General features: G+C 37.3%; 1 protein-coding gene across 1 annotated transcript; it reads left to right on the top strand.

The window, feature by feature from the left end:
• Nucleotides 1–1,236: 1,236 nt before the first annotated feature.
• Nucleotides 1,237–15,684, top strand: ca12 (carbonic anhydrase XII). The gene is made up of 9 exons (XM_057329919.1): nucleotides 1,237–1,429; nucleotides 2,857–2,877; nucleotides 10,187–10,366; nucleotides 11,131–11,273; nucleotides 12,623–12,718; nucleotides 13,026–13,089; nucleotides 13,179–13,336; nucleotides 14,136–14,262; nucleotides 14,837–15,684. Exons 1-9 carry the CDS (start codon nucleotides 1,285–1,287, stop codon nucleotides 15,463–15,465), a joined length of 1,563 nt encoding a protein of 520 aa, XP_057185902.1. The 5' UTR covers nucleotides 1,237–1,284; the 3' UTR covers nucleotides 15,466–15,684.
• The last annotated feature ends 433 nt before the right edge of the window (nucleotides 15,685–16,117 follow it).

Raw genomic sequence — 16,117 nt, 5'->3', positions numbered from 1 at the left:
TGATTATAGTTTTTTTAATGTTTTACTTTTACTTGTGCGATTTAATTGTGCATTTTAAGTGTGGAAAAGTATCTTAGAAGTAGCCTAAAAGCTTTTTACACAAAAGCACCGGTTAACCTTGTAATTTCAAACAATTAAATGATCATATAATTAGGCTAGAAAAAATACTTTTTTAGTCAACTTTATTTAATTTATTTTAATTTAGTTAATGTAAAGTTATTAATGTAATGAAAATAAGAAATCGCATCGGAATCTATTTTTTGTACTAAACGAAAAAAAACTCAATCTTTCTATTTGTGATTATTTCTTTTCAGTTATCAAAAGGGGAAAAGCGTACCGCTCACGTCCATTGATAAATGCCAAGTTTTGAGTGGAAATGTCCCTACCAGTTTTCGGTCTTACGCTCGTTTCATAAATGAGGCCCAATGTGTCTCCAATGGGTAATGTGTATAATATAAAGTGTAGGCTATAGGCCTATATAGTACAAATATCACTGTATTTACATCATAAGCATCATCCTCTAAGCAAAAATATCTCTTTTGATTTTTTTGTATGTGTATGTATGCTATTAATCATAACATGGCAGATAAACGAGTTACTACTTAAAACACTAAATCTGTACAATTATTGTCGACATAATATCACAATAGTCAACACATTATAAGTCCGGGCTTGTCACAACAAACACTGATTTATATATATTTTTAAATACAGTAAACGTAGAAAACCATCTTTTCAGCATACCTGTTCTTGAGCAACATTTAAACAGTAAAACAATAGCGAAATGAACTAATGTGCTTTTTTGTAATTGCACTTTTCGATTCAAACTTGTGACAACTAGCCCCGGTCTCGCCTGTTGCGTTGAGGGTCTAGACAAGTTGTTTCAAATAACGTGTTGGATATGTCTCGAAACGGGATGTGTCTGATCGCACGCACAGATGCCAGAAAATCACTGGCAGTGTGAATGAACAAATCTAACGATCCCGGGACAAATTCCTGGACGCATTTTCCAGAATCTCTGTGTAAAAAGAGCTCTAGAAAGCTGTCTTCTTAGACAGCATGTTTGGTTCGTGTATTTTTAGACTTGAGAGTCGCGCATGCAGTCACACACACAAAGCTCCGCTGAGTCAGCAGGCAATGCGCCTCTGGTGGTCAATTCGCCTGGATTTGCGACACAGCAACAGTTTGAGTTTGTATGAAGTCAACGTAACCGAGACCAATATTGCGATGGACTTGTCGGTCATCGCTCTGACGTCATTGTTTAACAGAGCGAGCGCAGCATGAATGGTAGTATATAAGCCAGATGGACACTATTTCTCTTCTGAGTCGACTACTGAGGGAGAAATGGAAATAAATACCCGACATCTTTTTACAATGACTTTAACAATTGTGTTTATCTTCCTCGTCGCGTGCCCACTCGCCTGCAGGGGTAAGTTTATCTTTGAAACTTTTTCGGAGTTTACCTTCATCTTTCATAGAGCTTTTAAAAAAATATTGTACTGGTTATATACATTCGTATATTAAGTGCATTAATAAATCAGTTTAGTGTTTTTAAGCGTGAAAATATGAAGCCTTTTTTTTATCCCAGATGTTTTTTGTATTAGGCCTAATATTTTAAAGTGGTCTTGGTTAGGAAAGGGGACAATATATGTTTGCATATGATATATGGCATATCTCTAAAAAAAGTATTTTTGTGACTCCTGTAAATAGTCAATTTGTCAAATAAAAGCAAAAACATTTAATAATTTGCATATTCCATCACTTTTTGTGGACAATATCTCTACAGTCTCATAGAAAAGGTAAGCGTAGAACTCATTATGTAAATCTCATAAAAAAGGAAATTGATTTCGCATTAAAACATAATTGAAAATTAATTAAGAATGTTAACTTTGGCATGGACAACATGCCAAACCAACATGGTTCTGAGTTTTTATCTGTATAATCTGTGAAGGAATTGGTTAGGTGACCTTATACGACCTTGTTTTAAAACATTTGTCACACAGGATTAGGACTCCGGTGGTGATTAATTGCACAGTTAATATCTTGTCTGTTTATCTCTTCGGACTTGTAAACCAAACGTTGCCGGTTCGAGCCTCAGTACCAGCAGGGATTGTAGGTGGGGGGAGTGAATGATCAGCGCTCTCCTCCACCTTCAATACCACGGCTGAGGTGAGACCCTTGAGCAAGGCACCGATCCCCCAACTGCTCCCCGGGCACCGCAGCAATGGCTGCTCACTGCTCTGGGTGTGTGTTCACGGTGTGTGTGTTACTCACTGCTGTGTGTGTGTGCGCACTTGGATGGGTTAAACGCAGAGCACAAATTCCGAGTATGGAACACCATACTTGGCCTCACATCACTTTCCGCAAAGGGTGAGGTCAGGAAAAACATGAGGTCCCAAATAGCAAGGATTCACCTTTTCGTAAATGAAAATGTGTGTCCATTACATCTTTAAGAAGTTTTCTGCACCTCTCTGTTACAAAGTTGCTATATGTTTGGAAAATATCATAATTTCCTGTTCAATTAAAAAAAAAGTTGCACAATACCTTCATAATACTGTATTGATTTACACACTGTCTGGGTACTTCATTAATAGCCAGAAATCTCTAACAAAGACCAGTGAGATTCTGTCTCAGTCTTTCGGTTCATTTGACTGTCCAGAGCAGCAGGTTGTGACCAGAATGGAGTCAAGCTGCATTGGAATGCATTATCTGACTGATTAATGACCGCACTTGTGCCATTCCTTTAGAAGCGCATGATAAACCTATAGGGAGAAAAGGAGCTGGTTTCTTTCTCAGATTTGACTCATCATCATTCTGTTTTCACAACATTTAATGTTTGTTTCCTTTTTTTTTCAGGGGCAAAATGGACATACAATGGTAAGTGGATCTACTTGTGTGACACTGCTAGTTAAATTGTGTACAAAATATGAACAAATTGCAAAACTTCTTTCAAAGACGAAAGAAAGTCATGACATTAGTGTGAGTAAATGATGACAGAATTTGTCGATTTTGGGTTGGCTCTTCGTTTTAAAAGAGGGTTTGGATCGCAGCACCCTCAAGTTTGAAAGATCTTTTAGGGTTATATTAGCTGTGAGTAATAGCTGGAGGAGGCGCATTGTAATGCCTTCCCTTTAAAGACCAAAGCAGTAGTGTTCGTTCAATCATCTGCTACAAAGAGCAGGAGAACATGCTCCTAACACCATTAAAATAAACAGACACCTTTAAAATAAACATGCCTAATCACGACCACTATTGCATCGTTCTGGTCTGCTGCCTGCAACCGGGTCACCGCTTCTGGTTACCGTCCTCATGAGTCAAGACTATTCCTGGACAGGTTTGACTGTTATCTCTAACAATCCCAATATGCCATACCAAATTCGACATGGAAACCATTTGGCAGCCATGAGGAAGGTATCAAAGCACACGTTCCTCCTGGTGAAAAAAGGGAACTCGGGTTGTTGATGTGACCTTCTTGTGACCCCCTTCGGCTCACTTACCTCAGCAATTATTCCCACCATGTTTGTCATGTCATTTCTGTTAGCGTTCCTTCCCCTGTTCCACCGTCAGACGGGGTCTCAGATTGCCTGCCAGGTTCATACAGCAGAGCGTTACGAGGGCATAAATAAGCGGCCACGGGGTTAAAATAATGTGGCATCAATTTGTATATTTAGGATGTAATTTGTATACCTTGCACTTTCGAAATGCAGATATTTTGTAGTCAGAACAGATTTAACTAGCAACATCTTAAAGTGAAAGTTCTCCCAAAAATGAAAATTCTGTCATCATTTATTCACCCTCTTGTCATTTCAAACATGACTTTCTTTAATCTGCAGAACACAAAAGAAGATATTGTGACTTTTTTTATGTAAGGCCGGTGCCAAGGTGTCCACACCAAAGAACACACATCCTGAGAAACACAGAGCTTCACCCAATACGACACAATGAACTCCCCACAGAGTTTGCATCTCCATCTCAGACGGCATACAACAATGAATGATGATTGCAAACTCACACCTTCACATCTCTTCTCTTCCTCCCCCTCTCCTCTTTCTCTCCAACTAAGCTCAGAGCACATCAAAGCTCACCTATAAACTGGTTATGACAAATACCATATTCAATACAAACAAAGAATCTTCATATACACGTTTGGTATCATTTGAAATGGCTCAGTGCGATTGGTACAGTGGTCTCATTTCCACAGCAGTAGAGCAGATCATAACATAGATTTGAGAGTTAAAGATATTCCGTTCACTGCTGAGGGTGTGTCCTTCCTGGGGTCTTCATGTAAATGTCCATTTGTGGCCTGATCAGATCCTGGACAGAGTCCTTTACAATGTAAATTGTTGTTGTGTGGAGGAAGGGTATTTTGGTCTGGGTATTTAACGGAAGCGGGCAAAATGTTCAGGGGGATTCTTACTGAGATGAACCGCATAATGCTGTGTGTTCCTTTGGACACACACAGCACGATGTATTTCTCTTGTCAGGTATGCTATGACCTTATCATCCTAATATCATGTCTGTATTTAATTGGCTGTAGGTGTTACTTTTATTACCTGACAAATACATTGTAATTTACATTTACATTGTAAATACACTTTCACTTAAAAAAAAAAGTAAATTGTTATTTGAATTGATCCAGAGTTGTTGTAAGATTATGTGTATGTGCAAATTGATTAATTAATTAATTAATTAAATCTTAAACACCTGAATATAATCTTAAGAAACATCAACCTGGATGTTCAAGTAGTCAGTACAATAATAATCAAATCAAATCTTATTAAATTGATGGAGCCTCAACTGCAAGAGGGAGCCATAATAATGGCTTTATTTTAGGAAGGCGCTTGTTCTTTTAATTGCTTTCCTGTGTAACTTCACAGCTCCCTTTATGAAAAACTACTTTTATATGATTCTGTCTTTGTGTGTGGCACATTGCAAGTTGAATCTATTTCATCTCTTTCGTGATACTGTATTTGTGAAATTAAGTTTGGTCTTGTGTTCAGATTTACAATGCAAAGACATCCATAATATCCAACACATTCTCACAGTAGTTTGTAATTATTTGTTTTACAAGGTGATTAATTTGTATTAATTAATACATCATTTGTGCATTTTGGTTGTCTGGTTTTGTGCCAGTGAGCACAGTTAGCTTGGGGGTTAGAGGTGAGGCTTAGTTATTGCTGTTTTTTTGAAGAGTAAATATTTTGTGACTTTAAAGGTCCTACTTTAGTTTATGGAGTGTCCAACAACAAGTTTACGTACGGTGTAAAAACCCTTTAATTTTTTAATAATAGGCAGTTTTTATTACCTTACTTCTTGACTGACTCTCAAATGATTAGTTTGGCGACCCGGAACTGAAATTAGAACGACAGATGACTCGTTCGCGTGATTCAGAGTCGACTCCTTTTTTCCCAAGCCAATAACTTTGTTATTCGTTCACTTTCGGCTTTACAACTTAAAAGACTGCTTACATTCACACACAGCAACATGACACACTGCATGAAATGTAATTTTAGGGACATTGTAATATTTACTCATTAATGATCAAACGTTTTTTGTGCAATTAACTTCATACGGATTTATACTATACAAAATAGCCAACTCATAAAATACAACTGTTTATAAGATCAGGCTGGAGCATCTTGTATTGTCCTGTATCTTGTATGGTCCTACTTGACATTTTACACTTGTGGCTTAAGGGGCCATCTTAAAACGTGTGGTAAATGCGAAGCGCCCCGTTGTCTTCTTTTTTCAAAGCGCTTGGGAGCTTGCGCTCTCTTGGCGCCTGACATTGCTAACCAACCATGAAAATAACATTGAAAATAACAAACTTGCCCTTGCAAAAGATGCTAAATGTGAACGGCCCCTACGAATTTTCAGCACAGTATTGTAACATATGATTTTTACACTGAAGACTCTCATTAAGCATTGCCACTAAGTTGCAATAAATGCAACATTTTATTCTGCAGCGCTTTGAAATCCAAACCTAGATTTTTACATTCTGAAGAAAGCATTACAAGTTGTTGCTTTGTGAGATGTTTGCCATGGTAGTTAAAATATTACAATGCTATAAAATTATATTTTGAGATGTGAACAATGTGATAATAGTGTAAAGTGGCCGAAGCAACAGAGCACTGCTTGAAATACCACAAGCGATCGCTCTACAATATCGAAACACTGCAGTGCTTGTGCCGCCGTAGAGCACAGTGTAGATATTATCATCTCTGTCAAACAAAGCTCATATGAGTACTGTCCTCTGTGCCAGCTAATCCTGAGAACTCTTGACATTCTCGGCTGACTCGTGCTGAGTGAAGGCCTTTCTGGCTCTCTGACAGAAGCAGAATGACAGATCTCAGTGCCTGAAGTTCTGGAGGACACAAGATGATATCAGATACGCTTCTTGGCTTGAAACGTCATAACTAATTAAAACTTAAATGTGAGCCAGTTTTTTTTACAATTACCGTACAGCAGATATGTTTTGTGAGGGTCAGCAAGATTTTTGGTGGTTCTTAGGAAAACAAGATTATTAATGTTGATAACTGAAATATGAATACAATTTATACAGTCAGAAAGAAAATATTTACAGGTAGTCATCCTTTCCTGGTTTGGCGCAATACATTTTCAAAAAATATAATTTTCTACATATTAACTGTCATAACTTTAAAGAATTTAATATGTATTTGGAAATATATACAATAGATGGATTCATCAGATGTATGCGCTGGGCCGAATTGTATTTCCTTTCTGTGTTTAGTTATAATATAACCATTTATATTATGTTTAATTTATAATCATATGTATTTGTTTTAATATTTTATTATACATTAAATGTTTTAAATAAATTAAAACTAATCAACAATTATTTATTCTTTGCAGAAGTCTACCGGAAATTAGGTTCAGGCCACGTAACATTTGTTTATGTTGTTGACCGTTTCATCGGACGTGCGTGCCTGGACTAAAGTTAACTTCCGGTCTGTGTTTGTTTATCGATCTGGGGTGCGTTTCCCGAACAACGACATAACTCGCTTGTTAACCACCATAGGTACGATGCATCATTGGGGAAATTAACGATGTAGTTACGACTGTCTCCCGAAACCGTGGTCACTCTGTCGGAGATCAATTGTTTGAACCAGTTGGTTCAGCAATCTAGTTGATGACGCCACACAGGTTGTGGAGTAATGACGTCTACTAATAAATACGTTAAGATCGAATTAATGTCAAATTCTTGCTGTAAATAACATAAATTGCATTTAAGAACTACTTTTGTTATTCTATTTTTGTTATCTGTTGTTTTATTTCACGATATTTAATTCTTTTATAAGTGTCATAGAGCACGCAGGTTATGCGCATGCGCACTTTTCAAACAACAGCGCTTCTATTTTCTCGACAAGCTAAAAGATGTAAAATTGAATTTGTATATATTTCGAATGATGGATATGCAATGCACTGCGTGTTGCTTGCTTACTTTGATGAAAAGCTTGATGCATGTAAGTCTACATGTCATAATAATAATAATAAGGAACGATGCTTATAACCACAGCTCTAGACCTGTAATTCCAATCACACAACTTTGCGATTCTGCTTGCGATTGATCGTTGGAACGATGGTTTTGGGAAACACTTAAATCGTTGAACTATGCTGGAACGACGGAACTTGCGACCATAGTTGGCTAACGATGTTTTTGGGAAACGCACCCCTGGCTAGTGTCTAATAATATAACTATTTATACTTAATTTCATTTATGTCAATATTCATTTATATTATTATTTTATTGTATAATACTTTTTTAAATAAAACTTTTATTAAATAAACAATTTGTCAAATGGGTCCTGTAGTTTTGTGGCATTTAAAGAAACCGTATGGTACATTGACATCTGGCTTGTCAGTTGAGCTTGGTATCGCAGTCTAAATTCAGAATATTGGAGAGGCAAATTTAACCAAGTAACGGTTCTTCTCGGTTTCTTTTGCTTGTATCAGAAATAATTTACAGACACTCTATTGTTTGCGAATGTGTACCGGAAGTTAAGGGCAGTCAACGAACGCGCGCATACACAGTAACATTTGTTTATGTTGTTGCTTTGAATACGTTATGAATATTGCAGTATTACAATACTGTATACTGAATAATACATACGATATTGCTGTTTTTAATATATAAAAAAATATAAGCACTTGGTTTCAATATATGAAATGTATTATTTAATATAGTGCACTGTATTTTTCAGTATATTCCCATATATGTTTTGGAAGGGATGAGTAATCTATACTGGCCCCCCTTTGTCATAGGACCCAATCCCGCAGACGTATCCCATAGTCCCTACAGGGACCATAGTCAGACCAAAATATCACAGAGACTTGGACATGGCTCTTTTGAACTGGACTCGTAAGAAACCACCCAGACATCCAGAACACCCTAGCCACAGCATAACAATGAAATCTGACAACCACTCACAACACCTTAGCAACCAAAACTCCCACAACACCCTATAAGCGTGCAGGCCAGCATTGCACTGGTCACCACGTTCTGCTAAAATCTACTTTTATTGCTCCGCTGTAATTTTGAAACCACATGGACTCGGCATCCAGCAGTTGCAAACCAGAGAGTTGCAGTTGTCTTAGCTGTGTGTTTATGCTAGTCTCATTATGACTACATAACAGGTCAGGCTGACAGCGTTTAGATGTCCATACAGCAGACCTCTGAGGGCTGACCACTAGCGTCTGATGTTATTATGATGGAGTCCTAATTAAAAGACGTAAATGAACTGGACAGTAAGTAATTATAACCATAAGGGAACAATGTGTTTCTTTGGCTGCCTTTTTTTCCCATCGTGGCTTTTTTATAAGTACTAAAAAGACATTATGTTTAGTTCCCACAGTTAAAGCAGTACAGAGTTCAGAAGCCGGACAGAAAATTATGATTCATGATTGGCATAGCATACACAACACAACAACCGTTTTAAGGTCACGACTGTGTAAAGTAACAACAAACATGGTCATTGACAAACCATAAATCTCTTTTTTACCTTTCAAAAGTTTTGAACTTGATTTAAAGGTTCTTCTTTATAATACTGTAGTATTTAGTTTTCTTTGAAGTCGGCTTTGAGGAGGAACAAAACGTTATATTTTATTGTTGGGTGTGGCATTGATGTATTCATTTAGTAAGGCAGTGTTTTGTGACAGCTGACCGTACCCAGCCTTACCAGAACTCATGGCTCTTTTGTCCAATTTTGGTCTGCCCAAATATGCAAAAGATGACTGAATAAGGTGGGAAATAAACTACAGAACGAAAATATAGCCTACATTGGCTTACTGACCCAAGTCAAAAAAGTCCACCCTCTATTTTATATGATATTTCCTCCGTCTTTTTCATCACAACAAACTGCACAATAAAGCAATAAGCCAAAGAAGCTGTTGTTTACCAGGTCTTAATATTTTTATAAAATGGTTATTTCGAATACGTAGCAAGTTTTCATAACATAAAACAGCAAATACAATTTTGACATATTATAAACAAATTTTTTTTACTAATGTAGTTCCTCAAAAACATCATATTCTATAGTGGTGCAGTGATACTTATGTAATGTGGTCAGCTGTATGTTTTTGGGAATTTTACTATGGCATACAACACTGTTATTCTATTATTTTTTACAGATTTTCCACGTAAAAGTTGAAAAACATGAATTTGACTGTATTTACAGATTTTTTTTAAACAAAAAACTTAACATTACAGAGAAAAAAAGTACAAGAAAATGGGGAAAATAGAAATTTCACAGGGAGAAAACTTTACTATATTTCTAGCTGCCAGAAAATTTCAGTTTTTCTTTAACAAGATTTTATTTTTTACAGTTTATTTTAAAATACGGTCAAAAACTGTAAAATTACAGAAAAAGACAGCAAATTTAAAAGAAAAACGGGGAAAACAATTTATTATATATCCTTATATCCTGTAATTTTACAAGAAAAAATATTATTTTACGGTATATTTCTGTCGCTCCAACTGACAGAAATGTTTCGCTTTTTTACCGACTTTTTTTTACAGTGCACGGCACAACCAATCAGAATCAAAGACTGGAACCATGCCTTTTATCATTTGAGTTATCTGGGAATAAACCCTATAACCCAAAGTATAAGCAAGCACCACTAATATCTGGTCTGCTTCAGTGATCACAATCTTTGACATTTGTTCCAGGACCTGATGGAGAACACCACTGGCCCAGCAACTACCCGTTCTGTGGTGGAGCGTTTCAGTCACCCATTGATTTCCAAACACAGCTGCTGAGATACGTTCCAAACCTACCGCCCATTCAAGTCCAGAACTACAACCTGTCAGCCCATGAACAGCTTACGCTTAGCAACAACGGACACTCTGGTTGGTACAGCCACCTACGATGTAATTGTTTTAAGCTTGTTTTGTTTTAAAACCTATAATAATTGTAAGCCACACTTGCAAGTGTGCGCTTCACATCCAGGAACCAAAACACCAGATGTTTTTACAGTAAAGTATGTTTGTAGACATTACAGTAAAAACACAAGGAAAATTCATAGCCGCTATAATAAATGAAAGGATCTGTGGTTGTTAACCACGACAGACACGGGTCAAATAGTCTTTCTTCTCAAGCTTAATTTCTAGGTAAAGATGTAGAAAATAACAGGAGGATATGTTTGTATGTCAGCTGCAGCCATTTTCTGTAATCACCCTCTTATTATGATAAAACAACAACCTCTTTATACTCTTGTCCGGAAAATATGATCAAGTTTTGTTTATGACCCAAAGTAACATATTTAATGTCAATACTACTCTTCTTGGTAATGCTTACTATCACTTATATTTCTAATCAAAAGCATATTATTATTATTTTTATCCATATACCATTTTATGACTTGATGACGTGAGTGTATTTCTGACAAGCTGAGGTTTATTTACTCATTTACATTTACATGTATTCATTTGGCAGACGCTTTTATCCAATGCGACTTACAAGTAGGAGAGCATATAAACATTTTGTCAACACGCCAAACAGTACCGTTAGTTTACAAGGCCATGCTACTAGGAGGATTAAAGCTCTTCACTTTCCAAATAACAAATACTTTACTGAAGGTAAAATGTGGTGTATTTTTCTTTTGTGTTCACAGTGCAGTTGTCTTTGCCTCCACACATGTACATTTCCAGCTTGCCTCACAGATATTCAGCGGCTCAGCTTCATTTCCATTGGGGTTCATCCAATTTGCTTACCGGTTCAGAACACACCGTTAATGGAAAACAGTTCGCTGCAGAGGTAAAGTCAATATGTACATGCCCACCTCCAAGACCTCAGGCATTCATGTAAACACTTTTAGTGCCTGATCAGACTGTTTTCTGTGGCATACACTCCCTTTGAAAAGCATTTAAACGTGTGATGGTAGCAGTTTGGTGCATAAATATGCAACCAAACAACAACAGGACCTGAGGTCATGATGCAATGTTCCGTAATGTCTGTCAAGGTGTCAGAAATAAACCACTCCATCTCCGTCTATCATTTTAGGATAAGGTGTGTAAATAAGTTGCTTGCGTACAACTATTCTTATATAACCACGAACCGGACTTGCTAAAGGGGATAGTTCACCCAAAAATAAAAATTCTGTCATCATTTGCTAACCCTTTTGTCATTTCAGACCTGTATGACTTTCTTGCTTCCGCAGAACACAAAAGAAGATATTTTGAAGAATGATGTTAACCGGACCCCATTCACTTGGTTTTGTGTCCATACAATAGAAGTCAATGGGGTCCGGTGCTGTTTGGTTACCGACTTTCTTCAAAATATCTTCTTTTGTGTTCTGTGGAAAAAAGAAAGTCATAAAGGTTTGAAATTAAATGAGGGTGATGACAATTGATGACAGATTTTTTTGGGGGGTGGGTGAACTATCCCTTTAAGGAATTTTTGTCATGAAGGCTACAAACATGGACTAATTGATTGTTTGAAAAGCTCTGCATTTCATTTAATAATTTATTTTATGAGAATATCTATTTATGATCTGTTCTACTTTAATAGTTATTAAATGTTTAAATAATTTCAAATTAATCTATAATTTATTATACAATTTTCTCTACCATTTTAAGGATAATAACTGTGTTTCATACATGCTTACGTGTTTCTTAAAATGCAGGGTTTCTAATGAATGCGAATCTGTTTTCTATTCTTTACATTGTTCTCTCCAAAGTCACATTCTGTTACGTTCATGACTTTCTCACTAGGCACAATGAGAATTTATGGCTTTTGTCCAACATTCGTAGGCTAGGCAAACAGCATGACAAAACAGAGTTGACAAATACGTTTTCAAGGCATCGATGCTTTTCACATCATCAGCTACACTTATGTTTGTAGTGTTTAGATTCTTTGTAGCAATTTTGACATTTCACTTTTTGTTTAGTTTGTTTCGTATTCATTTATGTTAAACATGGATATTTATGATCATACAGTATAATGCAAAGTGTTTTTAAAGCATCTTTAAAGGACAATTATGCAATAAGAGTTGCAACCCTTAATTTAATTATTTACATAATTTAATTAAGTGTCCTGTCATTTAATTATTATGTAAATGTTGTGAAAATAGGTTTCTCAAAAGCCTGTCTTTCTGTTGGATGTAGATGCATGTTGTGCATTTCAATTCTGAAAAGTACCCCAACATCTCAATGGCAGTGGACAAGCATGATGGACTGGCTGTGCTGGGAGTTTTTATTGAGGTAAGTCTAGATCTCAGACCACTTGCATTGGAGTATAGTTAGGATTTAGGGATGGCTTAAAAGGTTGCTGGTTTGATCCCTGTGAACTTGAAGACTGAGCTATGGGCCATCATCGCTTTATACTTAAGCATAAAACACCTCACCAGGTTGTTCAATTTTTTTTGCAATTTTGTAATACATTTCTGTGATAATGAAAGATTCTATTTTAATGCTGATAAATAAAAAAATAAAATCTCTAATATGGTTCCCAGATGGTATACAAGAACTCGACTGAAACTTTGTTAAACAAATTTATGCCAACCATTAGATTGGAGATTTCAACCCGGCTTTCGACAAATTCTTCAAGTACATCAATGGGATAAGATACAAAGGTAAGCTTGTGAGGTTTAACATTTCTTTCTGTGATTGTGATCGCCAACACAAGTTAACAATGTCTCATCTCCAACACGTGAACTGATAGATCAGAAAATACAGGTTCCTGCCTTTAACATCCGTCAGCTGTTACCAGCCGCTCTGAATGAGTATTACCGATACGACGGTTCTCTGACAACACCGCCCTGCTATCCCAGCGTGCTATGGACAGTGTTTAGGAACCCTGTCACCGTTTCACACAAACAGGTAAATTCGTGTTCTTTCTCATGTTCTTTTTCTGTGACACGTTGTCTTAAATGCTCTTGAGGGATGTGTTTTTAGTGAATTTCTAGTTTACGCATTTCACACACAGCTAGACATCGAAAGAAAAGGGACCACGATAAATATCTCCAAAGGCACATTTTTAAAGGTTTCACCTTAAAAATTTTCTAAATGTCTTAAAGAAACAGTTCACCCAAATATAAAAATTCTGTTATAATTTACTCACCCTTTAAAACCATTAAAACCACTAAAACTTCTTTAATGGTTTCCCTGCTGAAAAATCAATAGAACCCCAACAGAAACCATTACAGAAATTCTAATGGTTTACAATAAAATACCATTATGAACCATTAGATTTTTCCATTAAAACCATTACAAAATGCCTTTTTGTAGTGTGTTTTGGGCATCCCACCAATAGAATCCATCACATACCAGTAGAACCATTTACAGTTTCCATTTAAACCAATACAAATCCCTTTAAAACCAATAAAACCATTATAACTTCTTTAATGGTTTCTATTGATTTTTTCAGCAGGGTTCTATTCCAAATCCCTTTAAAACCATTAGAATGGTTTTTAATGGTATTTTAATTGAAACCATCAGAATATCTGTGATGGCTTTTATTGGGATTCTATTGCTTTTTTCAGCAGGTACGACACTTTTAAAGGCACTGATGCTATAAAATGTCATACTATTCTAGATAAACTCATTAGCCTAATTGACTATGACATTCACAACTCTATATATTGGCTAACCACCATATACAATTGTTGTGTCTTCACAGTTTTTGGCATTGGCAACAGCTCTGTATGCCTCATACGCTCAAGACTCTGCTCCCATGCCTCTCCATGGAAATTACCGGAAGCCACAACTAACAGACAGCCGAGTGGTACAGATGTCCTTCAATGACGGTGAGTAGAGCTTGGATCACAGCAAGCTTATATTAAAAACATAAAACGCTTAACCATCTAGCCACAGCATGATTTCCCATCATGGAATTGTTAGAAACATGAACTTTCAAGCTGGTCTTTTCCTGTGTCATCCGTGTATGCGAATGGCCTCCGTTTACGCGCTGTTAACTTTCTTCCCCTCAATGAAAGACCTTCACGACTGCAGTGTCCTTCAAAGCAAAAGCTGGGTTCTGAATTAAATGCTTCAACTGACATAAATCTTTCGCTCTAAACCTGGTTTTAGAGTCGGTGCACCACATTGTTCCTCTCTAAATGTCAGACAGTCTGTTGCTGTGAGATGATATCTTGGTTTGCTGTCATTCCCAGACACTTTAGCACGATAGTCTGCTTCAGTTTGGCTGTTTGCTGGTATCTTTGCATGAAGGTTCAATTCGTCGATATCCTTTTCTTCCCATCTTTACTGCATGCGAGGAAAATGGCTGGTCCATTTTCCCTAGTTAAGCCTTGCCACGTAGCCTACATTGAGTTGTGCACTGTTAAACCTGAACCGCTCTCTACATTGTGTCTGGTACAGGACTGCATGGTATTTTTTCAGTCACGTCCCCCGCTGAAAGAAGACGAGTCGTTCAGAAGCTTCTGATGGGTGACCTGGCCGATCTAGCTGATGATGGCCTCCACCAGCTTCTACCAAAGCTGAACCCTCAACCCGGGGTGAATAACAAATGGAAGACCACCAAAACACATGGTCTCCACAACCAGGCCACTCAACATCAACAATGGCCAAAAAACCCAAGCGACACCGTTCACATTTCCTCCGTTGGGAAGAACTTGCCCAGACACGGTTCTAAAGAGCTATGCTTTGAATCCCTGGAGAAAAAAGTTTTACATCAGCTCCAGAGATATAATGCGAAGGGTCAGACGGTCGAGGCTTTGAGAGACGTCGTGTTCCCGGAGTTGAACCTTAGGAGTTATTTGGATTGCAAGTCTGAATTGGACCTCCAGACCGTGAGGCAACTCATGCAAGGAAGATCCAGGGATGAGGCAGCCGAGCTCGAACAATCACTGACTAAAGCCATGCTGAGACAGATGAGGAGGCAAATCAGGTTGCATAGACATCCAAACCAGAAAAGCATCATGGGGCATCCTCGAGCTACATCTGTGAAGGATTTTCACAAACCTCAGCAAGTGGAATGGGAAGATTAGAGCAACTGAAGGCCTCAGACGTCCCCTGAAGCTTACATTTTCGCTGTAGTCAGTCATGCACACTCAGAATATTTAGTCAGCTTGACTCTTAGGGCCAGAACGGCATTTGACTAATGTTAATTTAGTGTGTCGGCACTCCGACGCTTTGTCTCAGAGACATGGAGAGGTTTTGTTGTCAGCTAGTTTTCTTTTGTTGCTCTCAGATGCAGGTATACAGGCAATATTGTGGCTATGACTTGTTTTGTTGTGCCTTTGGCTTATAAAAAGTTTAATGTGACCCTGGAGCACAAAACCACCCATTAGTAGGACGGGTATATTTGTAGCAATAGCCAACAATAGGCTACATTGTATAGGTCAAAATTATCGAGTTTTCTTTTATGCCAAAATTCATTAGGATATTAAGTAAAGATCATGTTCCATGAAGATATTTTGTTAACTTACTACAGTAAATATATCAAAAAATTATTTTTGTGAGTGGATGCAGCAAAATGGTGAACAAAAATGGCCGGAAACCCACCTACAAACATCGCTCGCTGCTGCTCGCTCTTTGGAAATTAAGTTTGGTATCTATGTAGAGCTTAGAATTTTCACTTTCGGGTTCATCTCCACAGCGTCATTACAGCGGTAAGCCAATTAAAACAAACCTGTTTCT

The sequence above is a fragment of the Triplophysa rosa genome, linkage group LG3, assembly GCF_024868665.1.
Source record: "Triplophysa rosa linkage group LG3, Trosa_1v2, whole genome shotgun sequence".
NCBI lineage: Eukaryota > Metazoa > Chordata > Actinopteri > Cypriniformes > Nemacheilidae > Triplophysa > Triplophysa rosa.
Note: the sequence above shows the minus strand (reverse complement) of the source record. Positions and strands in the feature narration are given on the sequence as shown.